A 27,822-nucleotide genomic window follows, 5' to 3' on the forward strand; every position below is an offset into this window, starting at 1 on the left:
ACATGTATACAATCAACAGATACTCAACAAGGCTGCCAGTACCACACAAGGTGGAAATTATTTTCTCTTCAATAAATGATGTTCAAGATAATAGATATTCACATAAAAGAATGAATTTGGACCATTTTCTTACACCACAAACAAAAATCAACTCTATATGAATTAAAAATTTAAATGTAAGACATGTAATCGCTCAACTTCTAATGCAAAACATAGAGAAGAATTTCACAACATTGGCCTTGGCAAGATTTCAAAGATAGGACACCAAAATCACAGGCAAAACAAAAACAAAAACAAAAATAATTTGAATTTAATAAAAGTAAAAAGTTTCTGTACAGTAAAGGAGATGATCAGCTGAGTGAAAAGGCAACTTATAGATTGGTAGAATATATTTGCATAGCATATACCATAATGAGGGGTAATCTCCCAAATATATAAGAAACTCTTACAACCAAGAAAAAAAAACCTAGAAACCCAATGGAAAAGTGAGCTAAGCACTTGAGCAGAGTTCTCCAAAGATATACAAATGGCCAACAAGTATAGGAAAAAATACACATCATTAATTATTAGGGAAATTCATCAAAAACACAATGAGATAGCACCTCAGACCTGTTAGAACAGCTATTATTCAAAAACAAATGATGACAGATGTTGATAAGTGTGGAGAAAAAGAAACCTAGCACACTGCTGATAGGAATACAAAATGTGGGAACACTATGAAAAACACTATGAAATATCTTCAGAAGATTAAAAGTAGAGCTAACATATGAGCCAGCAATTTCATTTCTAATTACTCAAGAGAAATGAAATAGGACCTCAAAGAAATTTCAGACTCCCACGTTCATGGCAGCAGTATTCACAATCACAGTGACAAGATGTGGAAACGTCTGAATGGCCATCAACAGATTAATGAGTAAAGAAAAGATGGTAGATGTGTACAGTGGAATACTGTTCAGCCTTTAAAAAGGAGAATACTCCCTCATACTATACACAAAGTAAACTCAAAACGGCTTAAAGACTTAACCATAAGACAAGACATTACAAACCTCTTAGAAGAACACATAGACCAAACATCATCTGACATAAATCTCAGCAACATTCTCCTAGGGCGGTCCACCCAGGCAATAGAAATAAAAGCACAAACAAATGGGACCTAATCAAACTTATAAGCTTTTGCACAGCAAAGGAAACCATAAGCAAAACAAAAAGACAACCTATGGAATGGGAGAAACTATTTACAAAAGACGAGACAGACAAGGGCTTAATTTCTAGAATATATAAACAGCTCATACAACTTGATAAGAAAAGAACAAACAACTGAATCCAAAAAAGGGCAGACGATCTCAACAAGTAATTCTCCAGTGAAGACTACACATATCAATTATGCTCATGAAAAAAACCTCAGTATTGCTAATTATTAAAGAAATTCAAATCAAAACTACAATGGGGTCTCACTTCACACCAGTCAGATTGGCCATCATTCAAAAGTCCACAAACCATAAATGCTGAAGAAGCTGTGGAGAAAAAGCACCCTCCTACTCTGTTAGTGGGAATGTAGTCTGGTGTAGCCACTATGGAAAACAATATGGAGATTCCCCAAAGAACTAAAAATAGACTTTTCCCCACTGAGTGTTATGCTGACTCTGGGTCTGTCATGAATAGCGTTTGTTATGTTGAAGTCTATTCCCTCTATAACCACTTTGGTAAGAGTTTTATCATAAATGGGTGTTGAATTTTATCAAATGTTTTTTCTGCATCTATTAAGATGATGATGTGATTTTGTCATTTCTTTTGTGAATGTGGTGTATCACAGTGATAGATTTGCTTATATTGAAACATTCTTGTGACCTGGGATGAATCTGACTTGATCATGCTACATGATATTTGCCCCTGGTTTAGCCATGGGAATGTTAGCACTCTGCTCTGTTGTCTCTGAGATTTTGTGCCCACAGGTCACCAGTGTGGATCTCCAGATGTCAGGCACTAGGACCTCTGTAGTGGTCGTGCAGTCACAGCCCTGGATCCACGGAAACTCAGAGATAGAGAATGGAATGAAGACTAATGAAAGAAATCCTAGTCTATCATTGAATTCTATTAAATTTTATTGAAAACTCATAGAACTCTGCACTCAACATCTGCAGGGCTGTAATCCTTTAATGGATACAAAAAATATTTAGTTGACATATATTTACTTGTGACTCTTTTCCCTCCTTGGACAATAGGGATAATAATAACCCCATATTATAAAGTGTTATTATGAATATTAACTTACATACATAAAGATTCTGGCCTAGAAACAATTAAAAATAAGAAATATTATTGTCATTATTATTCACGCAGCAAACACACAGCTAGTAAGTGAGGTGGTTGATGGCATGGGTTCTGGAGTAACACTTTTTGGATTCAAATTTTATTTAGGACCTTGTGATTGTAACAAGTTATTGAATCTCTCTAATATTGTGGTAAAAGTATCTGTAAGACTAAGAGAAAATAATCCATGTAAAGAAGTTGTCACTGGGTCTGATTCAAGTGTGCAGAAACTGGAAGATGTTCGCATTATTGTTTTTATTTACTGGGTGCTGCTTGTCAGCACCTGGGTTAGCATAAGCCATGATCATTCCATCAGGGAACCTACAGCCCTCACCTATGAAACAAGAGCAACCAGGTCCATTGTGAATGAATCTAATATTCCAGGCAACTGGACCTAGGAAAATATTCTATGAAGTTTTGACATCCTCACAATATTCACACTGGCCCCAAACATGAAATAAAGAGCATTATTTGAATTGATTCAATGGAACTTTTCTTTTTATTGCAAGCAGCAAGAAGAGGTAACAAGCTATTGCAATTTTGGAGCTTATAAAATCTTTGTGGAGACACTTTTTCTGAGTCAGTCACTGATTTGTAAAAGTGTTATGCCTCATGGTATAAAATTGGACAGACTATTTTGCCTGCCAGCAGGCCCTGTGGGCCATTGTTGTAAGAGGAAGTGGGTCCTGATCATAGAAAAGGGGAAGCCTGGCTTCTTTTCATCCACTAATGGGTGACTGTTGGCTGATCTGAAAGCTCTAACCATCCTGCCTGCCATTCCACAGCCAGTGGTGCTGATGGCTAGGGTGGGCCTGTAGCACACAGGCAAGTCCTACCTGGTGAACAGGCTGGCTGATGACAGCAAGGGTGAGTGAAGGCACCAGCAAAGCCTCCCTGAGTCCCTTCTGTCCATCGAGACTCCCAGCATTCAGGACGGTGATGTGAGGAGAGGAAGTTAGGGATGTGGAGGAACATTGAAATCTCACTTTCAATCCAGTGATGGGCTACTGACATTTTCTCTGTTCTGGAGGATAAGACTCAACTCTCAATTCCCACTTTGCCTTAACCTCCTCCTTAAAGTATAAATATACTTTTCTGGAAGGAGTAAAGTAGTAGTAGTAATAATAATAATAATAATAATAATAATAATAATAATAATAATAATAATAATAATAATAATAATAATAAAAAGTAATTCAAGCTAACACTTATCTTTAAGGTAAAACTTAACCTTTCAGTTTGTACTGGACATTCTAATTTCTCTCTTTATATAGTTGTAATTAAGACCAATACTCATTATGGTTTCATTTATCTCTTTTAACTCAGGTTTTGTTAGTCTTACTCAATTTCCTGAACTGTCTGCTACTAAATCTCCACTCCCTCTTTTCTCCACACCCCCTCTCTGGGCTGCACGGTGCAGTCTCACAGGAAGGGCATCTGGGTGTGTTGTGTGCCTCACCCCAAGAAGCCAGACCACACTCCAGCTCTGCTTGACACAGAAGGCCTGGGGGATGTAGAGAAGGTGAAAAATAAATCTGCTTAATCCTACTTGTGTCAGACCAATAGCACTCTTTGCACCATCCATCCCCACTCCTTCATTTATGCTTTGAGTGCATCATACTTTTAAAAATTAATTTATTTTTTAATTGAGCTACAGTTAATTACAACCTGCCAATTTCTAGTAAACAGCACAAGGTCCCAGTCATGCATATACATCCATGTATTCATTTTCATTTTTTTCAGAATGTGTCATATTAATGTATTATTCCTTTCATTTATATTATTTACATGATTGTGCACAATATTTGACATCAGAGCCAATTTGAAGCCAACAAATGTGATCCTTATGTGAGAAAAGTAAACACAAAGTAGGAGAATGATTGGCTAATTGAGGTACTGTCACCTTTGGCCACACATATAAGCACTGGCAGTGAGCTGTAATTCCAACTGACAGAATTTGCAGCCCATAAAATAATGGCTAATGACTTTGAATTATGTTATAATTATACAAGAATATACACACAGCAAGAAAGTACTGTTTGTTTGAAAAATATCAATCATTCATTTTAACAAAAATTTTCTGCTATGTATTGGGTATTGAAATCTATTTTTCATTTATTTTTTTAGGTGAGTATTTGCTAATGAATAACATTATCCAAATTCTGCCATAAATATGGCCAGTGTACACAGATACATTCTCTAAATCATGTAGGCTGTCTACATAATGTGGCCATGATGAGGGATTTCTCTTATCCCCTTGACTTGGACAGAAGCCAGGGGCAGCTGATGAAGTTGCAGGGTGAAATAAAGGGGTTTGATTGTAGTGAGAAAGCAGGACACAAAGATCCGGGACAACAGCAGTTTGGAATTGGGAAGACTTGTTTGTCCATTTGTAATTAACATGAACTATTTCAGAAATAACTGCGTTGTGTGTGTCCATATGCTGACTCTAATTTATACCCATAGGGTAGTTAATAGATTGTGAATGGATGAAATCTTGAATAAAATAACATAAGTTAAAGTGATTTTGTACAGGAAGCATTTTGTTTTGAATTAACAACATAGAGTTTGTTAACTGGCATGAGAGTCTTGGGCAGTAATGAAGTTGGCAGGGCTTAAAGCACGTGATGAGTTAGGAGAATTGGACAGGTTCCAATGCCCTAACCTGAGTAGGATATAAGGTCAGGCACCCCGGGGCTCCTGCCAGCTGTGCAGCTCCTGGGATTGTTCCTGGTGCCCTGCTCCTCCCGGCTTCAGTGAGGAAACACACCCTGTCAGGTCTTCAGTCCCAGAGGACATGCCAGCTGCCCACGGCATTCACCATGGACTGGGCCGTTGCTTCACAGAGAAGGACCCACCTGGGGTGAAGATTGGCTGTTTGTGTTCTTGCCCGTGATTCACTCAGCATAGACACACTGGCAGAATGAACCTAAGCCTGAGGAGGCCAAGGGACACCACCTGAAACTGTCTCATCAGTCTTGCTTCCTTCAGCTCTTCCCCAGTATTCTTGAAGAGATGTGTCCTCTATTTTTCTTTGCATTTGTAATGAGTTCCAGCAACCATCTGCAACACTGAAGACTTTCCTTCATAAACACATCTGTGAGGACTACGTACCACCCAGCTCACAGGTGAGGGAGCACTCGTGAGGAGGACTACACACACAGATCTGAGGGAAAGGGAGAAGGAACACAGAACTGTCTAGAGCAGCTCGCTTGTTCCTGCACCAAAGCATGTGCAAAAGAATGGTTCTAATGCAGCCTTCCTGCAGAATGGGTGAGAAATTACATGCACAGAACTTGGATTCCTCCAGTAATTTAACAATTATGTATTAATTTTCAAGTATGGGAGAGGCCTTTCACTTGGGCCCTTATCTTGAAATGTATATAACTTTATTCCAGAAATGACAACTTGTAAGTGAACATCAGAGTTGGTGAAAATTTCTCTTCCTCTGCTTTAATTGTCCTTTCCCTCACTCCCACTCCCTTCCTTTCTCTACACCATGGTCACTTTCTGTCACCAACTCCTTTTTCCAGATTCCTGTTTGTATAATTGCCACGTGCCTTGGGGGACTTGATGAGGCAGCCCTCATCATGCCCCCTCACCCCATTTACCAGATCATCCAGAACTTCAGTGTGCTCAGGGCCTTCCTCTGCTGATACCCAAGGGTCTCTGGGGGCTGGACCAGTGGTGGGACTTATTCCAGTGGCTTTGGTCAGGGAAATGGCAACTCAGCATCAGTTCACAGCCATCAGGAAAGCAGAACTATGACTGTAGATTCCACAGTCTGTCAGCCTGCGGGCATCATGTTCAGTGAGAAATCAATCCTCATGTCAAAAGCAGACTTTTATATTAAGAGACGCTCCTTGACCAGATTGAGGAATGAAGGTGGACATGAAAAGTTTGCAAGTGATGGGCTCTTTCTTCACTCTTTTAATTCATATCCTTTTTCTGTGAGTCACAGATGGAGGTTGCTTCCTTGCTGGGTAAGTTTCATGGGAGGAAATCTTGAGGAACCCAGAGAACACGGAGTGGCCTATCCCATAGAGAGGACGGCGGCGGGTGTAGGTGGGTGTGCATGCACTTACTTCCCTTGAGCACTAGTTCCTAAAACTGTGTCCCTTAGTTTGAGACCCCTGGGCAGCAGTAAACATGATAAGGAAATGGGAATTGGGGGCCCTTCTGGGTGGCAGCTTATGTGTTTCTTTACTTGTATTGAGGGAAACCCCAGTGTTCATGTGGTGAGCTTTGTGGTGGGAGGTAAGTACACAGTGTGGAAGACCGTCCCGTAGATGAGTTCCTGACATGGCAGGGGAGGCAAGTATAAATAGGCCATTTCAAGTTCAAATTTATATAACAAGTCATATAGTATGAGGGCAACCTGGGGCAATAGGCAGCACAGAGGGGGACGCCTCATCCAGGCTCAAGACATCAGCAAACAGGAGACTGGCGGGAGGAACAGATACTAACACATAATGGGTAGTGAGTGACGAAGCTGGGGTGCTTAGTGATGTCTGTGTTCTGTGAGCCAACTCCCAGAGTCAGATTTATGTGCAGTTGTGGAATTACAAGCATTTGATTCTAACCACAGGGGTCTTAAGCCCTAGACAACTAGGAAGAATTCCTAAAATATTCAGTTGACTTTGAAGTGTAATTTCCTTTTGAAATCATCATCTTTATGAATTTGGGGTTGGTGTTTAGGGACCACATTAGCCAACAACCCAGGAGACTTCAGCTCATGGGTACCAGGTTCTCTTATATTTTCTGGAGATTCATGATAACATGTGCATATATTTATTTTTTTACAAAGTCAGTACTACAATTACACACGCTTCCTGCATATTTATTTTTTCTACTTATGAAAGATACACCTTGGATATTCCCCATGTTAGCACAAATCAAGCTCCTCTTTCATTTCAGTGAGTGCAGAGTAGTCCTTTGTACATGTGTCTGGGGACTGACCTCCCCAGTATGTGACAACACTTGAAAGTTGTTTCTAGTCTTGTGGAATTTCAACAGTCTTGCAACAAACAGACTACTACATATGCCATTTTCAATTTGGGTCAAAAAATCTATAAAATGAATTCCCAAATGCTGTCTTGCTGGAACAACAGTATTTGAATTTAAAATTTGGATGTACATTGGCACTGTTGGCATTCTCCCTGGTGGAGATCAAACACCACTGGATTCCTGGAACCCTTGCCCGCCAGTGTCATGGCAAACCACGAATTTCTGGCCCATCTGAGAGCTGACACACGTACTCGGTAATTTTACTTTGTGCATATTTTAGAGTGAGTGAAGGGTTTTTTTAACATTCTTTTTATTGAGTTATAATCATTTTGCATTTTGTGTCAAATTCCAGTTTAGAGCACAATTTCTCAGTTATACATGGCATACATATATTCATGGTTACATTTGTTTTCGCTGTGAGGTACCACAAGGTCATGTATCTGTTTACCTGTGCTGTACAGTATAATCTTTTTCATCTCTTCTGCACAGAGAGTCAGTGAAATTAAATACTTTTATTCTCTTCACATATTTTTGCTGATTTTAAAAAATGTGTTTGTTGCTCTCTCCTCACTGAGTCATAAGGGCTTGTTATAGTTTAAAGAGGTGACCTCTGTGCTGGTATCACCGACGGCGAATGTACGTCCTCTTACTGTTTGTTGTTTTGCTTTTCTTAAAGGTTTTCTATAACTCATCATTGTCTTCCAGCTTCTTTTACATCTCTTCAAATTAACTAATTCAATCCATTTTTTGTTCTTTTTGACATCAAGCCCTGGTAATAACTTCAGTATCTCTTTGGTAATCATTTTTTATTTTTAAATTTTCCTTGAACGAAAGTACCATGACACATATATTTTAAATGAGCTAAACTGTTACTCTATTCAAACATAAGAAATCTTCCAAAATATACTTAAGAGGAATTCTAAGGCCTTTTAGAAGTCTCACTGAGCATTTTCAGCCCCAAACCAGCTACTTTTTAATGACCAGGAACAAGGTAAGTAATGCAAAGCTCGCCGCAACTTGGGCCACTATTGACTTGTTTCTGGTTCTTTGAATGTTTTCTTTTAGTTTATTTATTTGAGTAGTTAATGCCTTAGCTTTCTTTTTAAATCCATCTCTAAGTAGTTCTCTTTGCATCTGTGAAAAGGAGAGAAAACACCCATTTGAAAACACCAGGAGTCAGCGTTGTGTATCTAACAGCTGTATCAGCTAAGCACGTGTGTCTGTTTCTCTGTCCCTGAGATATTTTCTGATGTTTGGCCAATATTTGCAAACATTTGGACCTGGGCAGGGTTTACAGCTTCCCACGATCCCTCAACACCATGTCACTGGGTGGGAGAGGTGGGCCCATGTCAGGCCTGAGAACTGTCTCACTCATGTGCTCCAGGCCTAAGAATGCACTTCGGGAGGGAATGTAGGTGAGTTGCAGTTACTTCCTATTGCCCTGAGGTAAGACGACCACACATATGTCACAGATAATGGCAACTGCTAACTCTCTTTGGAACACTGGCCACCGAAGTCCAGTTTGGGACAAAGAATGCATTGACTCAAGGTGTATAACATGAGTCAGGTGGATCTGGAACCAAAGGCTGCAAATTTTAGAGCTTTCAGCCTCCAGTACTTTCTACAAGGCACAATCTGGTACTTTCAGGGGCAGGTCTATTTCACGCCTCTGATGGTTGTACTAAAAGCCCTAAGAACTAAAGGACCGAAGTCCTGTTCACTTGGGGGCAAGTGGGATCCTATAGTCACCACAAATAGCAGCCTAGGATCCCAGGTAATTTAATTTGGACCCTGTGAAACCTAAGACTACAGGAAGTGCTGAGTCTTACAGACCTAAGCCTCTTCCTTTTCCCACATCTCTTAGATGTTACAATGGATTTCCCTCTGGGATTTGACTTTAGGTAGAATTTATGCTCCTTTCTTCCCAAGGAGCTGGGGTGTCATCCATCAGGTGCCACCCAGGCCCCTCAAGGCCTACCTTCAGCTTGTGCTCCAGCAAACGGTCCTGCTGTCTCAGAAGGTCTTCTCTCTCCCTATCCATCTTCTCTTCCAGCTGAGCTAGATTCTCCTTCATGCTTCGCTCCTGCATCTCCAGTTTTTGCTGTTGCTCTTTCAGTTTCTCCTTTAGCAATTCTTGTTCCCTCTCAGCGGCCTCCTTCTGGGCACGTTCAACTGTTTCATAGCAATTTTCAAGAGGGAAGAAATATCAGTTATGCAGAACTGTACCCTCCTGAGCTCAGCCACTAAAGTGACTTTAAAATGGCAGGAGGGAATCTGAACATGCCTTCTATCCACATCAGGAAGACACGCTTCAGCATGGGATGGAAAGGCACTGATCAGACCTACATGCAACCCAACCACCCGGAGTTGCCTTCAGACATATCAGAGAGCTCCCACAGAAGGAAAAGAAGTCCCTGGTGTTAGGATGTGTTTGCTGTCACACCAAAGAGCATCACGGGAACCACCTTCCCGTCTGTGGGCTCATCCCTGCCCCGTACCTGCCATGGCATTCTCCCAATCAGTGAGGGATTTGTCTGCTTTCAGGATGGCTTCCTCCACTCCTGCTTGGGACTGCAGGAAGCTGTGAAGGACCTCATTTGCCTGAGGAAGCAGCAAGAAGCAAGGATTTGTCAGGCAGCCAAGATCTAGTCTATTACAGGGGAAATTTTATTTCTGTAAAACTACAAATCGGACCCCGTGAAATCTTCATATTTCAAAGGATCCCACAGTGTCACAGATGTCAGGATCATGTGCAGCTCTACAAACAACCATCCTCCATTGCCTGCAACCGCAGCACCTGCCCATCGTTTTCCTTCTGAATAATGCTCATCTAATCTTTCTTTATTATAATTCCATTTTTTTAACTTCAACTTGTACATTCTGTCTCCTCTTCCAGGAAGCTTTCCTGAGCCTTATTCTGAGCTCTGAACGGCTGCTGAGTACATGCAGCTGCCCCACCAGCTCTACCACTTGAGGGCGATGTGATCGCTGGCAGATTATATTTTCATGCATCATTTTCTCAATTTGATAATGAGGATGACAGCGGTACCAACATCATTGTTCTGATTCCTACATTGATTGTCTAGGCAACTCAGCAAAGCAGAAAGAACCTGAGATCACCTCCTCTCACAGGTCAACCAAAACACAACTATTTGCAAAACAACCATCCACGAAAAAGACCAGAACCTATCAGAAAATATCTCATACAACTGAAAGCACAAAGAAGGAACCACAAGGATGTAGGTAAGAGGTGTGGAGCTTCAATGTAGACAAATCCCTTCCCCTGGGTGGATTATTCACAACTGGGAGAATAATGAGACCTGCAGACTTTCTCCCAGAGGAGCGAAGGGTCTAAACCTCAACTGGGATCCCCAATAAGAGGTCTAGCCCAAGGAGAATCACAGAGGGACGGCCAGTGGGGCTCACTTCCAGGAGTCCCAGAAGGATGATGGAAATAAGGACTGCTCTCTTTTGTTTGCTTGTATATTGCTTTTGTTTTGATTGGTAACAGGTTTTTTAAAATGCTTCACTTATTTATTTATTTTTGAGGGGTGTCACTGGGTTTACTTATTTATTTAGCTTTCAAGGTGATACTGGGGATCGAACTCAGGAACTTGTGAAGGCTAAGCATGTGCTCCACCGCTTGAGCTCTGTCCTCTTCCCCTTGAGCTGTATCCTTCCCCCAAGACTCTACCCTTAAAGGGCACACACAGAACCTCAAACGGGCCTGGACCAGGGATCCGGGACCCAGGGACTGGGACCCAGGGCCTAGGACCCAGGACCCAGGGCAGAAGCGGTAATTTGGGGAGCCAGGTTCAGATCTACTTTCAGATTCTGGAGAGTGTCCCAGAGAGGCATAGGGCACCTGCAGCTCACCCAGGGGCAGGGACACTGGTGGCCCCCTTTGGGGAGCTCCTTCTACCTTGTGGACATCTTGCTGGCAATCACCATTTTGGAATTTTCTCTCCAGCATTTTAGCCCCAAGATCCAGCACCACCCTGACCCAATGGTCTGCAGGTGACAGTGCTGGGATGCCTGAGGGCTAGCACCTAACTCAGCATGGACACAGCCCCACCCATCAGCAGACAGGCTACCTTAGGACCTCCTGAGCCCAGAGCCACCTCCACACGGGATCCTGACCAAGCCCCTCACACCAGCGTACAGGACTTCACCTGAAGCACCCAGGGCACTGCCCTCCAGCCAGAGACCATGGGCCCAGCTCCACCCATTAGTGGGAAGACACCAGCCACAACAAAGCCTCAGTCCTTTACCCTGCAGACCCAGCCCCCCACCAGCAGGCCCGATTCTGCCAGAACACCTAGGCTCAGGCTCTGCCCAACGAGCAGGGCAACACAAGCTTCAGGACAACCCAGACTCAGCAACAAAATGTGTCAGGAACGGGATCTAACCAACAGTGGCCCAACGCATGCTCTGGGACCATTGGGTCCTGCAGCCACATCTGGGACCTGGCTTTGCCCTCTGGGTTGGCTGGCACTAGCCCTGGGACCTGGCCTCCCCCACCAGTGGGTGGCCAACATCCCAGGGTCTTCTGGAGTCTTACTTCCCTCACCAGCAAACCTACACTAAAGGCCCCCAGGGCTCCACAGTCAGCCTCCTGGTGACCTGGTCCAAAGCACCAGATAGTGGCCTCTGCACAAGGCAGGACATGGAAACCACATGAATCAGAACAGAACCTCTGACTCCAATCTGCTGTTCTTTTCCCACCCCGTTACTCCTCACCTTGACCCCTTTCCCGGGCACCAGCATATAGCCCTGTTCCAGCTTGTCCATTGTTTCTAAGTAGAGCTTGTGTCCTCCAGGAGCAAAGAAAGTTCCTTCCTTAAAACCTTCCATCAGGAGCTCTGAAAGTTTCTGAAGCTCAGCCTGACAGTATTTGACAGAGACCTCTTCATTCTGCACCAAGAATTCTTCCTTCTTTTTTTGGATGTTGACCTGCCAGGGAAATGTGGGGAAATCCAATAGAAAGAAGCTGTTAGAGAGAAAGACCAACTGTGGTCCTTTGGAAGAAGCAGTCTGACAGCATCAGGGTGCAGGAGATGTAGAGTAATAAACATGGAGTCAGGAGACTAGTTCTATCCCCAGTTCTGACCAGCTCTCTGTGTGCCTTGTGGGAAGTCTCTGAACCCCTGTGGGCTCAGACTCCACACCTGTGAAATGATGGGTTTGGCAGGTGTGATGTCCATGATTCCCTTAACTGTAGTAGGACTAACAGTGAGCCATTCACCCACAACACAAATGAAATTTTGTTTATGAGTTGAAGTAGAGTTTCTTCTGCAAACTTGGGAGCTATGGATTAAATATATACTTAGCAAGTCACTTGCCTATTAATGAATTAACCACACACTAACCAGAGTTCTGAACCCTTCATGGATTAATTTTTGATTGAGGATTTGTGCGTGTGAAAATATAGGAACAGGCTTTTTTGCATATACTGATAAATTACAATTGAGCAGGCTTTGCCCTATGTGAACTAAGATAATTGTAACTTGTAGGATGGTCAAAAGTCAAACTTTCCATAAAGGTGACTATGGCAAGGAGAATTGTGATCTCCAAGGATTGTCCCCACTGGTGTCCACACTCTGCAGAGTCCCGAGACTTGTGAATACAATGAACACTCATCCCGTGTTTAAATTATGTTATGCGGCACAGGCTGACTCTATGAAATGGAGATTACCCGAGTGGACATTACCTAATCACAGGCCCTTTCAAAGGTGTTTTCCCTTGTTGGTAGCAGAAGAGGAAGTCAGAGAGATCAGAAAAAAGACACGGATGCAATGCACCATGGCTGCATCAAAGACGGAGGGCTGTTCCACAGAGCCTCTATGTGAGGAACAAGCCCTCATCTCCAGCCACAGTGCACTGAGAAGACCACCCACTGCCCTGGGCTGGGAGTTGACCTGAAGGAACGGAAACCACTAAATGTGTGTTAACTTACACTGCTAAGCAGAGGGTAATTCATGTTTCACAGTCCGAAATAAAAGCCCATCTTTTACAAAAAGGATGAACTGTAGCCCACAGAGGCTTGTCAGTCAGAAGAATCAAAACTCATTTTATGATGAATAGCACACGAGCCATGGGGACAAAAGAGGGAGTCTGGGATCATTCCAGAAGAAGGAGATCTTCTAAGATACGTTACCACAAGTTTCTTCTGGAACTCCCGCTTGTCATCCTTGAAGGAGTGCTCCATGAAGACTGCGATGGCTTCCCTCTCGCAGGCTGCGTGCATCTCCAGCAGCCCCTGCAGCGTGTCCGTGGGGAGGGTCACGCGCTGGGCCATCTGCTCGCTGTAGTGTGCGGATGCCTTCTCCACAGCCGCTGAGTTCTCACGCTCCGCCAGAGTCATCACTGCGTTCTCCAAACAAGGAACTGCCCCACTGTTGATGGTGTCCACATAGGCCACCGCCAGCGTCCCCAGCCCTGATGGACACAGGATATTTAGGGCAGCAGAGACAGTTCTTACAGGTTTGTTTGTTTGTGTTTTTTTTAGCTTTAGAGATCTGCATTCTAAAAATCACTAGGCTTTGACTGAATTTATTTTTCTTTCACTTTCTTCTCATCTTCATCTTGTCTTCAGCCTTGTCTCCTTCTTCTCTTTCTTCCATGAATCCTCTTCTTTATAATAACATCACTGTGTCTCCTACTCACTCCATCTTATGATTCTCAAATGCATCACATTATAATATTAGGTGAAAGACCTCGAACAAAATATTCAAGGGTCTCCAAGAACATCCTTTCCCAGTGTAGTAGAATAAACAGAACTAATTACACACATAAGTAAGGTACACAGTTTGTGGGCACTATTTGTATTGAAAGTGTGGTCCCCATTTAAAAGTGTCATCAACAATTTCAAGACAGTTGCAGAAATACTAAACCAAGAAGGGCCCATCTCAGAAAAGGGCCCCGTGTGACTGCCCAGGGGGCAAATGCATGAAGTCAGCATGGGACGTGAGACTGAGTATGCATTTGTCTCTCACTCAGTGAGTCTACATGGTTCATGACCTGGTATTTGTTTCCTCATTCATGCAAACTCACAGAACATCTTGTGTATCTTCACTTCCAACACTTATCCCATCAGACGTCTCATCAATGTGCATTTTTCCTAACTTAACAGGTTCCTGTCCTTATACTATTACTGTAATAGTATTATGAGGGTTGACAGGCTTCAACAACATTGATGTAGGAAAATTTTAGTGAAGAAGCATGCATTTCAGTGTGTGGCATGAACATCTACTTTCCCACATTACATACAAAAGGAAACACAATTGCTGACAAACCCAGAGTGTGCTCACAGCTCCATCACACACTCTGACCCACAGAGGGAGAGGCTGCAATGAAAGACTCACCTCCCCCAGTGACCGTGACCCCCTCTCCTAGGGTCTTGGATTTTGCATGGGTGAAGATATAGGAACAGAAATCTTTGCACTGCATCTGAAAACTCTCATCCAGTTGGTCATCTGGCACTTTCTCCATATGGACTAATAGTTTTCTGGAGGTGACAGGCCGGTGAAAGACAAAGCACTTCCGTTTTGGAAAGAAACTCCTGATCATCTCTCTGGGCATGTTGGAATGTTGGACTTGGGGATCCTTGCCTGCAGAAGTGAAGAAAGAATAAACACTGAAGAAACAGACTTCAGGTCAGGGGGTGAGGACTTTCCTTTCCAGGGAGCTTTGCATCCCTGTAGCTCCCCTGCCTGTAAATCTCCTTTTATTGAATCATGCAAATTGAACTTATGCTAATCTAACCTGGGCATGGAAACCTCCCTCCCTGTTTTTAATTTTCTTTTGTCTTGTTTTTGGTACAGAGCTAAGAGTGTAGGAAGTGCTTCTGAACAAGAAGGAGAGGATCTGTTCCAAATGAAAAATCTTATGATTATTTTCCTCAGTTCTTGCATGATGTGCAGCAGTTCAACTCGTTATTAGACTTTTCTACAAAGATACATTAATACAAAAACTTGTGAGAAATGTATTTCTGACATGACAGACCCTGTGACAGAGAGGAAATATGGGCGGTAAAGTAACATCATGGTCAGGATATATATGACCTTGCTGGGAAGATCACATGTGGAGAGCAGATAATACTCAGGACAGTAAATGAACAGCTTTATAAGATCAGAGTCAAAAAATACACATGGTGTAAATATATTTGGAAATGGCTTCAGTGTACACCCTCTCATGGTGAGACTAGCTTACGTGAAGCTTAGACATCAGCAGTCCTCTGCATTCTTTTATATTGGACGTGACAGTATTATACAGAGCATCTCTGGGCATATGACAGCAGTTCAATAAATGTTTATTGAAAGGATGAATAAATGATTAAATACACCAAATGCATATTGCTTTTGGGTGCCACCATTATCCTCTCTGTTAAATGTAAGTTGAGAAATTAATTTATTATATCATGTGTCGGGCAAGGTCTAGAATGAAGTGTGTTGTTATGAGAGAGATGAAACGAGGCATTGGACAGTCTTCCTGGAAGAATATGGCTATGCTATTTATGAAATTTTCAGTGTACAAACAGCCTGTGTATGAGGGGTGTGGCTATATGGGCAAGTGCAATGTACAGGGAGAAGAGTATTTCAAAGATTAGTTCTTGTGTTTACCAATTTCTGTATTGATGAGCTATTTTGCTCAGAAAAGGAGAAACACTTCATATGGAACATAAATGTGTGAGCCTCACTTTTTCATGGCATGAAGTTTCCTGAAATCATTTGGTCTAATACTGGATTCTAAATTTCCTCTGTGAACTTAAACTCTGACCACTGGGGTTTTTCCACAAGAATAATGACTGGAGCCATGACACTTGTTATTCACCCAGCACAAGTCCAATCTCAAATAAAGACTGAGGTCACATACTGGGTGGCAGGGCTCTGCAGACCCCATGACCTCCTGACCCCCCCAGCAGCCTGGCCAGGCTCTGATACCTGGAATCAACCTCAAGGCATTCTCCAGGTACTCATCTTCAGTAATGGGGTGTCCATCAAACTCCAGCTCCAGCATGAAATCTCGCACAGCCCACACGAAGTCTGGAAAGAAACTCACAAAATCAGCTGAGTCCTCTCCATCATCAGAGCTGCACGGGGATTTTGACCTGATCAGATTAGTAAGTTCGGTCACGTAGCTGGGATCTTAGCTAAGGAATGAGAGGTGCCCCGCAACACAATTTCCAGATCGCCCCCCAAAGCAAGTTTTATCAGCATTCCTCTCTGCCCCATTCCCCCTTCTAAGCCATGAGAACGGAGTCATGGGAAAGGAGAAGCAGGCTCAGCGTCCATTCCCACCGACTCAGTGAACTGGACCCGGGGCTTTCAGTCTGGGAAGGATACTGCAGCTGCTCCAGGGCCTGGTGGTTGATGGTGCTCATGCTGTTGTAGACAAAGCAGCTGCTCAGAAGCACGGCCAGGGTGAAGGTCCACGAGTCGATCTTGGAGTCACCCTAGAAAGCAGTGGGGTCCCCATTCTCTCAATCGCTTGGTCATTTTCTGTCAGCTGTACCATAACTCAACAGGACAGCAAGGAAAATAAACTTTAAAACAATGCTAAACCCAAACCTTTGCCATGATGACGTGTTCCCCTCTCAGGGCCTCAGTCGCATTATCTTTTAGCAGAACGGAATGACATCGTAAATGTGTGTCACGTGTTTAATACACTGCCTGGCACATAGAATCTAAGCAATAAGGGGGCAATGATGCTTTTGCAAATTTCTCTTGATTATGGGCTGCATTAGGGTCTCAAATGCCACTTACCTAAACTCATCAGCTGTTCATTGTGTGTCTAGAAAACACCAGATAATGCATTTGCTTGTGTGGCTATAAAGCTCCACAGGACAGTCCCTAGCACCAGTGACATGGCTTTCTAGAGGTGCCAATAACATGTGCGAACATATAAATGTATCCAAGATGATAAACTGCCTGGAGTGGATCCACATGTTCTCATGTGAAGGACAAAGGTGGAATGAAAAAAATAAAATAAAATAAAGACCAAAAAAAAAGTACTCTGAATTGAGAGCCAGAAGTCGTTATGTGTGTCAGAGAGGTGATGGCATTCAGCTGAAAATAACTGGGCTTTAAAGAACTGAAGGGATGTGGGTTTGTGGAAAGTAAGGGCAGGTGCAGATTGAAGGAATGGGAGAAGTGAATCAGTACTGCCAGGAACTGCAATCCCACAGAGGAATCACAGGGCTAATTTATTTGTCTGAAATGGTGCTCATGGCGGTGCTAGGAGATGGTGAGGCTGAAAACGAGATGAGAGCAAGTCCTGAGTGGCCTTGGAAGGGAGTCAGATCCTATCATGACATGTAGTGAGGGCAGCAGGTGTTCGTCTGCTATCAGGTTACAATTTGCTATGTTCTGGTTCCTTGACAAATGCAATAAGGTAAGAAGAAGAGGGTTATGCAAACTATGGACTATTTGGAACTGTAGATCATTTTTGGTTGACACCGAGGTGATTCTTGAATATTTAAACCTGAATGTTTAAATTCAGAATGTCTGAATTCATATCACAGCTCTTTTCTGCAGTAATGAAAGCTAAAGGTTCACGGCCACTAAATTTGACATAGACTCAGACTTATATAAAGGGAAAAAGATGACTGCAAGCAGGAGTGTAAAACCAGAACTTCTACAATTACCCCATGTGAAGTGCTTTTGGGGGGCCGAGCACACTGTTTATAGACATCATTGATGAATCTCTCCTCACAGCCCAAATGCTTGGAGTAAAATTTTCACGAATGACCTTGATGTGGCTGAAACTTTTCTGGAGATAATTGAAATAGCGTGTTTCACTGAAACCCTATTTTCCAGATTTCTGCCTCTAAACCCTTTAACTGCACACATCTTAACTTTTAGATTTCCATGTTCGCATGGGTTACACCTTCCAGCAGGCTGTGTACCCAAACCTGAGCTGCAGGGGTAGGTTCTCACTTTCGGTACCCATGGTTCCCTGTCCTGATAACTCTGTATATTTCTTATCTCCCCAACGTAGCCCTGGGTCCAGAACTCACTCACGGCGATGTCTGTGACACTGAACACAAGCCCTGGAATTCTGATGCCCAGTAAGTCTTTGCCAACTTGGATCTTTCACCCCAGTGTAAAAAGTAAGATCTCTCAATATTACTCAAAGTATTTAATTTATTAAAAAATAGATTCAAGGGATGAGAATTTAGCCTCATTATTCAACATTGGGTTTGCAGTATATAGTATTATGTCATTAAATTTAAATTGAGAAGGGAAAATAAAATGTAAGTGGAAGGGCAGGGTAGAGCTCAGTGGTAGAGTATGTGCTTAGCATGCAGGGGGGCCTGGGTCGAGATCACTAGTACCTGTATTCAAAGGAAAAATAAAAACCAATCACCTCCCTCCAAAACTTAACACTAAAATAAGTTGAAATATAAGTTGACTATCAAAAGCAAAGATTTTCCTCACTACCTTTTCCACATCACCCAGGCCCTCGGTGTCCAGAAGGACCAGGGTGTGGCTCTCCTTGGAGGGGTGGGGCACACACCACATCCAGAAGCCCTTCGTTTCAGCCCTCACCGTAGATCCCAGAGAGAAACCTGCAAAGGAAGAGAAGAAAGCAGAGCGCAGTGACAGCAGAAGGTCCGGGCTGAGCACAGCTTACCTTGGCTACCCTTGTCTGCACGTGAGAGCCTTTCTGAAAGGGAGGTTCCTCCATTTCAGCAAAAGCAACAAATCCAACTTATGTACCTCTTCAGAACCACCTCAAGAAACACTTCCTATCACTTGTTCACCTCCTACCATTAATGGCTCAAACTGCCACATTCTGAGATTAATTTAAACTCTATTAACCCTTCTATTTTTATCTGACACTGAAGAGCTGCCTTCCTCCACTTTCTGATGGAGATGAACCAGTGAGAAGTAGCAGCAGGTGCCTGGCTTTTCTTCCACCCAGGTGACCCACAGTGTCCCAAGACCTCTGCTCCTCTCTCTTCGTCACATATCCTTTAATTTAGCTCCACCCAGTAGCTCTGGTCTTTGGCACATTCTGGTTCCACTCACTGCCTCTCCCCTCAGGCTGCAGGAGTTACAATGGCTGCCTGGCTGTTGCTCTGGCCACTCCCTGGGTGCCTCCACCTTCTTCACTAGTTCACTCTTCCTGGCTGGTGCTCGTGTAGGTGTCCCGCCACTAAGCATCCTCATTTACCCTTTAAGTGGATCATCAGTGCCCTTCCAGCACCTGGACTGATATGTCAGCTTTGCTAGATTCTTTGTCTTCCCCTTTATTTCTGGATTTTCCTCCTTTTTGTCTCGTCCTCTAAAGTGATGAGTTATTTGTTCATTGACTCAGGATATAATAGAAGGGAAAGCAGAAAAGATCTGTCAGAATTTTTCATCTATTTTGCAAAGCCTTAAACCCACAGGGAGAGATGTGAAGTGTATGCATGAGACACTGCAGGTAATATATCTTGTCCAAGATTTATAGCATCTGTCATTTACCAACGACGCCTTCACCTGAAAACAGAAATGGATGTGATGACACACTGAGGGGAGCGTGGTTCAGCATGGCTCAGGCCCTTCAGTTTCCATACGTGGTGTGTTCTGCATGGAGGGGCAATAACACCTGAGATGATACGCACTATTCTACATCATAATCGTACTTGACTGCTTGTTGATCAATGCAGAGCAACTTGACCTCCCCCAGGAGAAAAGACAAGGTGTACCTGGTGCTCATCACTCTCAGTAAGACAGGTAAGGACCAGACAGAAGTCATCACAAGGAGACAGTGGTGACCTGCTTCTGCTCAACCTCTTTGATTGGGCACAAATGTGTGTGTGTGTGTGTGTGTTGCTCTTCCTGTGATATGACAGGTGTGGTAGGTCACAGTTCAGGTGTTTAAAAACATAACTTGTGTTGGGATATCCTTCATAAGGGAAATCACTCCCTTATTGCCTGATATTATCTCAACTAGAATAAAAAAGAATATTGTTGAAACTCCTTGACTGGTGTATATTTCTTAGAGTTCTCAAATCTTGAATCCCTCAAAAGAAAAAAAAAAAGAAGACAATTATGTTCAGCCTAGGAAGGAAAACTCCTTGATTCGTGGTCAAGAGTTCCTCTAAAAGAAAGACAAGGACTGTGAGTTTTGTTTGAAACCAATGAGAGATTGCAAACAAGAAGGAGAGAAGAATGGAAAAAACTAGAGAGAGAGAAAGAAATAGACATAGAGTCTGAGAGAGACAATGAATCATTCCTGAGATCCTTTGAGTTTAGTGAACTGATGTCCTATCCCCTAATCCTGTGAGCCTCTGAGCCACAGAAGAGGACATTAGGAAAGAAATGGTGAATGTTTCTTTCAGACAGAAATGCTCAACAGGATGTAGGCAGATGGTCCTACAGATCAAGAAGAAACAAGTAGGCAACTTGGTAGGAAAAACCCCAACTTCTTGAGATAGGAAATGTAAATCACAAATAACTGTGTGACTAGGTGCTCAAATTTAATTGTATTGAGGCAAAAAGCATGCGACTACACACACACCACATCAGCAAAACTTAAAAGTGTTTTTACCAATTTCATGAGGATGTGAAGAATTCTAAATTACTTCTAATAAGTATACACATTGAATAGGAAGCTTAAAAGGTTGTTCAATACCATCTAGAAAGGCTGAAGACAGAAAGGCTCCTTGACTCAGCAAGTCCACATCTGGCCACATCACACAAAGAAGCTGTGCACATGGGCACCAGGATACAGACACAAGGACTCTCACAACAGCACCATTCATGAAGCAGCAGAGCTGCACGTGATACAAATGTCCATCAGCACCAGTGGGTGAATACACCGTGGTGCCCTCTGCCAACTGCATGCTCTTCAATCAGTGAAAATAATTATAGACACATATGACGAACTAGATCAACTTTGTAAACAACTTAGCGAGAGTATGAAGCAAGATCCTAATTTATACCAGCATGCAACTTCCTATACCATGTCCAAGCTACATTTCAGAAACATATATATAGATTGTAAACTCATGTTTACACAGGAAGCCTGAAAGAATACAGCACAAAAATCAAAATATTGCTTAGCTGTGGTTAGGGTTTGATGCAAGTGACATGGGCTTCTGTGGGTTGGTGATGTTTTTTTTCCTGAACTGAGCAGTGACTCAATAGATAATCCCTTTGCTTTATCGACTTTATTTTATATATATAATAGACATATATTTATGCCCTCTTCTGCATGTGTTCTAGTTCATATATTAGAAAATACTATGTAGAGAAAGAGAAAGTATAGTTTATGAAAGTTTTCCCGTGAAATAAAGCCATAAAAAGGGGTAGTAGCCCCACTGAGATTTGGGATCCAGGGATTTTGCTGTCCGTTCTTCATTCCGTTCCTTTAAAAAAAAAAAGTACATATTGAATAGTGTTTCTGTGCTGCTTGAAATGCCCCTGTGGTTTAGGACAAAAGTGATGAAGGAGAAAAGAAGAGAATACTGAATGCAAGTGAGCCCCTGAGCAGATGGCAGTGGATGGGATCAGGACTAAGGAGGTGGGTAGTTTGACATGTGTGGGAATTCTCTGTTAATGGACAAAAGAGTAAATTTCATAAAGAAAAGGGTATGAGTTTATAAATTTGGTGGTGAGAGTTTGAAGTCCCCTTCAGTGGGAGGGGTTAGGCTCTTCCTGAGATGGACCCTGGAGCAGAATGCTCAGCACCTGCATTATCCCTGCTTCCAAGCACATGGCCCTGAGCAGCCCTGAGCAGCACTCACCATGGTTCTGTCCCAACAGGCGGTTCATCAAGTAGGACTTTCCCGTCCGATATGGCCCTACAATGGCCACCACCACCACAGGCTGAGATATCTGGTTGAGAATCTTCAGTGCATCCGGATTTACTGTCATCTGGCTGTTCTGTCTTTCCACCAGACAGACGGGATTCATCATGCTGGGTCCAGATGCCATGGGAAGCTGTAACCGAGAGCAACAACTCAGTAGAACACAGCTCACCTCTCATGGTCACACAAGTCACGTGCACGTGAGCTTTCTGCTTGTGGAACTTATATCAATTTTCTATGTTTTGTATGTTTTCAATAATAACTACTAGTCTACTGTGCCAAGGCCGGATACAGGTAGCTTATGAGCGCTCTATTAGCTATACTCAGATGAACCCTAGAACAACCTTGCCAACATGATGCACACAGTGAATAGGATGAGAAAACAAGCCACTGATGATGGAGACCTGACACATCTCTGAGGTTTTCTTATAATATTATCTGATGGGTATAGGTAATCAGGTTTACTAATTTTAATTGTTGTAGGAGGTACTGGGGATTGTACCCAGGACCTCGGACATGCTAAGCCTGCACTCTACCACTTAAGCTATACCCTTCTCCCAGTGGAGACTTGAGAACACTATCACTTTTTGAGTTATTAGAGGCAGAAAGGGGCTTGAAGGAGCTGAGGAGTGACCAGAGAAGATTTCAGGAGTTCCAGAATGATTTGGTCACTCAGTAACTGGATATATATTTATGGAGAAACTACCGTGTGTTGGACACTGTTCTCGGTGCTTAGTATCAAACAGTGAACAAAATGGATGCAAATCCCTGCCTCCTGGAGCTCCACCTAACAGAGAAGGCAGATACTATAGAAAGTGGAGGAGCAAAACACTAAGTGTCTATTAATTATGGTAAACGATCTGAAGAAAACAACTAAGGATGGGACAGAAGGTGTTGGTGGTAGAGTTTACATAGAGGGTAGTCAGCGAAGGACTGAGCCATAAAGGGAAAAGGAATATGATCAGGGACCTTGGTGAGGAGAGATGCAGTGGATCGCTGGGAGCAGGAATGGGCTGGAGGAGGTGTGACTGTGAGAGAAAGAAGGATAGATGAAACACCCAGCTCTCCCTCAAACACAACAGGACAGAGCTTTGTGCTAACTACACAAAGTCGTTCATGCAATCATTAACTTACTAACTGAAATGACAGCACATCTTTGATTATTAAGGCTGATAGGGGAGAGAGGCAAGCAACAGGGGCATCTGCCTAGATCTGTCAGTGTCTCACATCTGGGCCAGATTCTACTTAAATGATTCCAGCACGATGATCAGGTGTTTCATGATACCCAGAGTGAGCAGTCAGAGAGCTCTGACTGTCCCTTTAGTTTCTTAGAGACAATATGAAGCAACAGTCACACCTCCTTGTACTCCAGTAGCTGTGTGACCACCAGAAAAATTCATTTCTCTGGGTCTCAGGTTTTCCTTCTGTAAAATGGCAGCACTATATATATATATGGTTCATTAGGGTCACAAGGGGAATAAATACGTCAGAATGTTCATACAGCTCCTAAAAATCATGCTGGTACCAAGTTAACCCTGAATAAGTAGTGTTTCAAAATTGAGTATTCAGAATGCCGAAGGCAGGGTGGGTCACTTCTGAATGAAGGCGGAGGATTGGCTGTGTCCTGAGGCAGTGGCATTTCCCTCCCTGGGTGCAAGCAAGTGGGACGTCACATGCCATGAGGATGTTGAGCAGGCCCGAGAGGCCCGGCTGTAACAGCTGAGAGGGACAACTCCGATGGAGATCGGGTCTGCAGTCTGATTGCCAGGGTTCAAACCCAAGAGTTCAAGTCACTTACTGTATGTTGAGACCTTGACAAAGGAACTTGACAATTTAAGCCTCAATTTTTATCAATATCATATGGAAAACAAGAATTCTTGCCTGATTCACTACTGCACAACTGGTAACATGTAGGTTTTCAGAAATTTTAAAAAAACGTTTCCTGCATTAATTTACTCTTTCAACAGCAAGTAAGTTAGACAATGTGTTAGGCTGTGTCAGTGCATTCTGTGAGCTGTCTGTTGCCAAGAAACGTAATGTATATACAATCTTTTCTTACAAAAAAAAACATGAATTTTTTAACACAATTCCTATCTATAATTTCTCTTTTTTCTATAGTGGATTGGGAGAAGAGATGGGGGACTAAAAAGACCTTTTACTTCTGTGTTATGTGAAAATTAATAAATGGAAATTTCACTCAAGTGGAGGCCAGAAGGGGGCGCTCCCATGCGGCACCACTTGTCAGTTACAGAAATATTTGTCAATGACAAGCCCCCAGGGAAGAATCATCAACAGGAAAGGCATCAAGACCAGTTCCCCAAAGGAGCAGGTCTACAAGTACTGTCCACCCAGACACCTCAGCCAATGAGAACCAGTCATCATCTTATTTTTCTCCAATGGACTTTTTTGAAAACAATCCATCCCAACTTCCTCTTTTTTTTTATAAAAAAAAGGTTCCTATTCTTTGTTTCTTGGACTTGCTTATGGCTTTTGCTAGAGCTTGCTTGTCCCAAATTGCAATTCCACTGCTATGCTTGAACAAACCCACTTTTACTTCAAAAATAACTGGTTGATTTTTAAGGTGAATAAGCAAGAGGAATTCTGGAAGTCACTTTTTAGATTGAATATTGATAAACTTTTGTGTAACAGTCAATGAGTTTACAAAGATGTTGTTTTTAATTCAGACTATACTGAGGTACAAAAACGAAGAACCCTTTTAAATTTGAAACTAAATAAACAGAATAGTGCTACTAGATGGCAGAAGATGATCAACACTTTGCAAAGATTATTCCTGAGAGTTGCCTGGGGTGATGGTTAAAAATACCACATGCCCTGTGTCTTCAGCAATTACAAAGTTACCCTGAGGCAGATCATGTGTGGGCTACTCATTACAAATAATCCAAGATAAACAAACTTGCTTAGACTTACAGTTACATTTAATAGCTTTTAACTAAGAGCCACATTTAACTACTGCACATAATCCAGCTCTGCAGTATTTGGAATAGCAAATGTTAACACAAAACTAATCCAGGGTCAGTCTTTCAGGATGTAAGCTGTCTATATGTCAAGGGCCATCTTTTCTCTGCTTCTCCAATGCCCAGAGGGGCAGGGGCAGGACCTGTCTGAGGTGGGGAGGAGGGCCAGGAGGGAGGGAACTGACTTGGTAGGGACCCCATCCAGCGCCTCTGGGAAGAGGCTGGTGAAGGGTTATCAGTGCTAAAAAGGACCTCCATCCTCTTTCCTCAGATGAGGCAGGACACATTCTTCCCTCTCACATGCACAGATCTCTGCTGCATTCCCGGACCCAGGACACTCCTGGCAGCTGCCCTGCATCCACAGGGAGCCTCAGAGCCAAACCAGCCCGGCGCCAGACCAGCCGCTTTCCCTCCCGCGGAGCTGGCGCCCGAGCCACCCCGCCTGCAGCGCGGGGTCTGCTCTGGGGGAGTTCTTGCTATGCTTGTTGCTAGTTCATGGCAAATTGCAAGGAAGCTGAAGTTTAGGAACAAACTCACGTGGCGCTGGCGAAACAGAGCGGATCAAATTCTCAGCTGCCCTGGGCGCAGGAGAAGCTCCTCTGGCCTTTGGCTCCTTTGGAAATGGATACTTCTCTTTAGAAGATGAAAGGTGAGCTTGGTGTTAAAGCCATCCAACCAGCTTTCAGTCTGGTCTACAGGAAACGAAAGCGAAAGGACAAGGCCATTTCTAGGAAGGGCAAAGACTGTCTCCTTACTTCCTTTATTTTCTTTCTTGCTTGCTTTCTTGTTTTCTTTCTCACTTTCTCTCTCTCGCTTTCTCTTTCTCTTCCTTCCTTCCTTTCTTCCTACATCCCTTTGCAGGCAGGAACTTGGATGAAGTCAGGGAAAGACAGGTTTCACACCTGGCTGAACAAACCCAACATTGTCTCTCCTACATGGGTTTCTTAGGTGCGTCCTTGACCCAATTGTGAACGTGGGGCCAGTAACAGTGGGACAAGAGTGTTCAATAGTCTGTCACTCACGGGTGCTTTTTTGAGGAAAGGAGCTTATTAATTTTTTTTATAATTTCAGAAATATTTTATGTGCTCATTTCCTTTCTCTTTCTTTGTTAAGAAATGTATTGTTTTTCAATTAGTGATTTTTCTTCATTAGCAGTACATGTGTCTATAAGATCCTTGATTTTATAGCCCAGACATATTCACTATTATTTTGTCATACAATTTTTTCCTTGTCTTTGTCTAGGGTGGATCCAGATTTGGTGGTTGGTGGTGATTGAGATTCCTTCTGAATTGTTGTGTATGTTTAAGGTGTTATACTTACGTAACACGTATAAGCTTGATGTCTGCCATTATGGCACCAGATTCATTTGCCTGAGGAGCTGTGAGTCAACATGCTGAGACACTGAGGTTTGCAGCAGAGAAAGGGTTTATTTGGGAGGCAAGCAAACAATGAGGCAGGAGAACAAGTCTTAGCTCTGCCCCCCAGAAGGGGAGGTGCTTGGGATAATGATGGGATAAAGGAGCAGGATGGTCTTAGGCTTTGAGAAAAAGTTGTTGGAAGTGAGGGAAAGGTGAGCTCATTGGTTTGTGTGCAGGTCTACTTTATTTCCGTTCTTCTTCATGGGATGCGTGTGCATATCCATGGGGAGTTGGTGTGAAACAAGCAGGCTGGGATATAAATAAGTCACGCATGGGACAAGCAAGTCTGTTCTGTTCAGAGTCTGTTCAGCCATATTGGTACCAGTGGTTTCAGTCACTTTGGTTGTGTTACAAGAAGAGGGCTTTAAAAAAAGAAAGAAAGAAAGAAAGAAAAAAGAAAGCTGTCCCTTTATCTGCTGTTCTGTAAGATGAGCTCAAGATTTGTTAGTTACCAGCTCCTTTTACAGGTTTTTAACCATCAGGGATGTGGTTTCATCACCACATCTGTGTGTCAGAAGGAAGGAAGGGAGAGGAAGGCAGATGGGCTACAGTCGCAAAGATCCACGGCCAAGAATCTCCCAGAGCACGTGCTCTGGTGCACGTTCCATCCGTGGACTTGTTCAGCTGCACGTGCAGCTAGGTGAGCATCGTCCTTAGCTGGACGGCCACAAGCTCACATTGTAAATTACACTGATACAATATTTGAGCTTCAAAGCTTGTTATAACTAAAAGTATATGCAGCACGGTCAGGAACATATTTTTCTAGAATCCTGAAAATAAATGTGGCATATTTAAGATTTGAACCCAAGCTGAGAAAATGACCACAGCCTTATAATTCCTAAGCCACCATGATCGATTTAGGGAGAGATGTGGCACATGACCCAAGACCAAACAAATTTAATCCTTTCTCAGTTACTTGGATCCAAGGGATTTGTCTCCCTCCCTCTCTCTCTCTGTCTTTCTTTTTCTCCAGGTCTTGGTATTGTTTGTCTCTCAAGCTGTCTTCTTTTCTGTTTCTGTTAACTTTTCATTGTTGACAATGAGGATGTGAAGATGTGTTTTGAGATGAAGACTGAAAGGGCACTTAGATATGTTTGGCTTTAAAGCATGATAGATATTTATTTACAAAGGGGGAATTAATTGATAGTCTTATTTTCAGCTTCCATTTTCTGTAATTGCTTCAAGAAAAATACTTTAAGGAATTGTATTCCATAAGTCTAATTCCCAAAAGTATAATATTGGAAAAGGATGAATGATTAAAATGAGATTCTAAACTTAAGGCAGTCAATGAGGCTGAAATTAAGTGTTTTCA

The 27,822-nt window shown here is 42.8% G+C and overlaps 1 protein-coding gene across 2 annotated transcripts; it reads right to left on the bottom strand.

The window, feature by feature from the left end:
• Window positions 1-8,106: 8,106 nt before the first annotated feature.
• On the bottom strand, window positions 8,107-25,799 carry LOC141573326 (guanylate-binding protein 7-like). Of its 2 annotated transcripts, XM_074376054.1 has the most exons (11): window positions 25,630-25,799; window positions 22,055-22,250; window positions 18,759-18,886; window positions 16,662-16,771; window positions 16,260-16,456; window positions 14,682-14,927; window positions 13,475-13,755; window positions 12,058-12,270; window positions 9,816-9,918; window positions 9,296-9,489; window positions 8,107-8,451 (listed from the first exon to the last, which is right to left on the bottom strand). In XM_074376054.1, exons 2-11 carry the CDS (start codon window positions 22,242-22,244, stop codon window positions 8,284-8,286), a joined length of 1,830 nt encoding a protein of 609 aa, XP_074232155.1. In that variant the 5' UTR covers window positions 22,245-22,250; window positions 25,630-25,799; the 3' UTR covers window positions 8,107-8,283. The 2 variants fall into 2 exon arrangements, with proteins under 2 accessions (XP_074232155.1, XP_074232156.1); XM_074376055.1 differs by lacking the exons at window positions 22,055-22,250; window positions 25,630-25,799 and adding an exon at window positions 19,495-21,670.
• Between the last annotated feature and the right edge of the window lie 2,023 nt (window positions 25,800-27,822).

This window comes from Camelus bactrianus, chromosome 13 (assembly GCF_048773025.1).
Source record: "Camelus bactrianus isolate YW-2024 breed Bactrian camel chromosome 13, ASM4877302v1, whole genome shotgun sequence".
In the NCBI taxonomy this organism is placed as follows: Eukaryota; Metazoa; Chordata; class Mammalia; order Artiodactyla; family Camelidae; genus Camelus; species Camelus bactrianus.

Excerpts from the sequence above, each read along its gene's own strand:
- LOC141573326 (XM_074376054.1), bottom strand. The coding sequence starts at position 22,244 with ATGGCATCTGGACCCAGCATGATGAATCCCGTCTGTCTGGTGGAAAGA. Across the intron at positions 16,457-16,661 it reads CAGGCCCTGGAGCAGCTGCA|CTACGTGACCGAACTTACTA; the intron begins GTATCCTTCCCA and ends CTAAGATCCCAG. Across the intron at positions 14,928-16,259 it reads TGCCTTGAGGTTGATTCCAG|GCAAGGATCCCCAAGTCCAA; the intron begins GTATCAGAGCCT and ends TCACTTCTGCAG.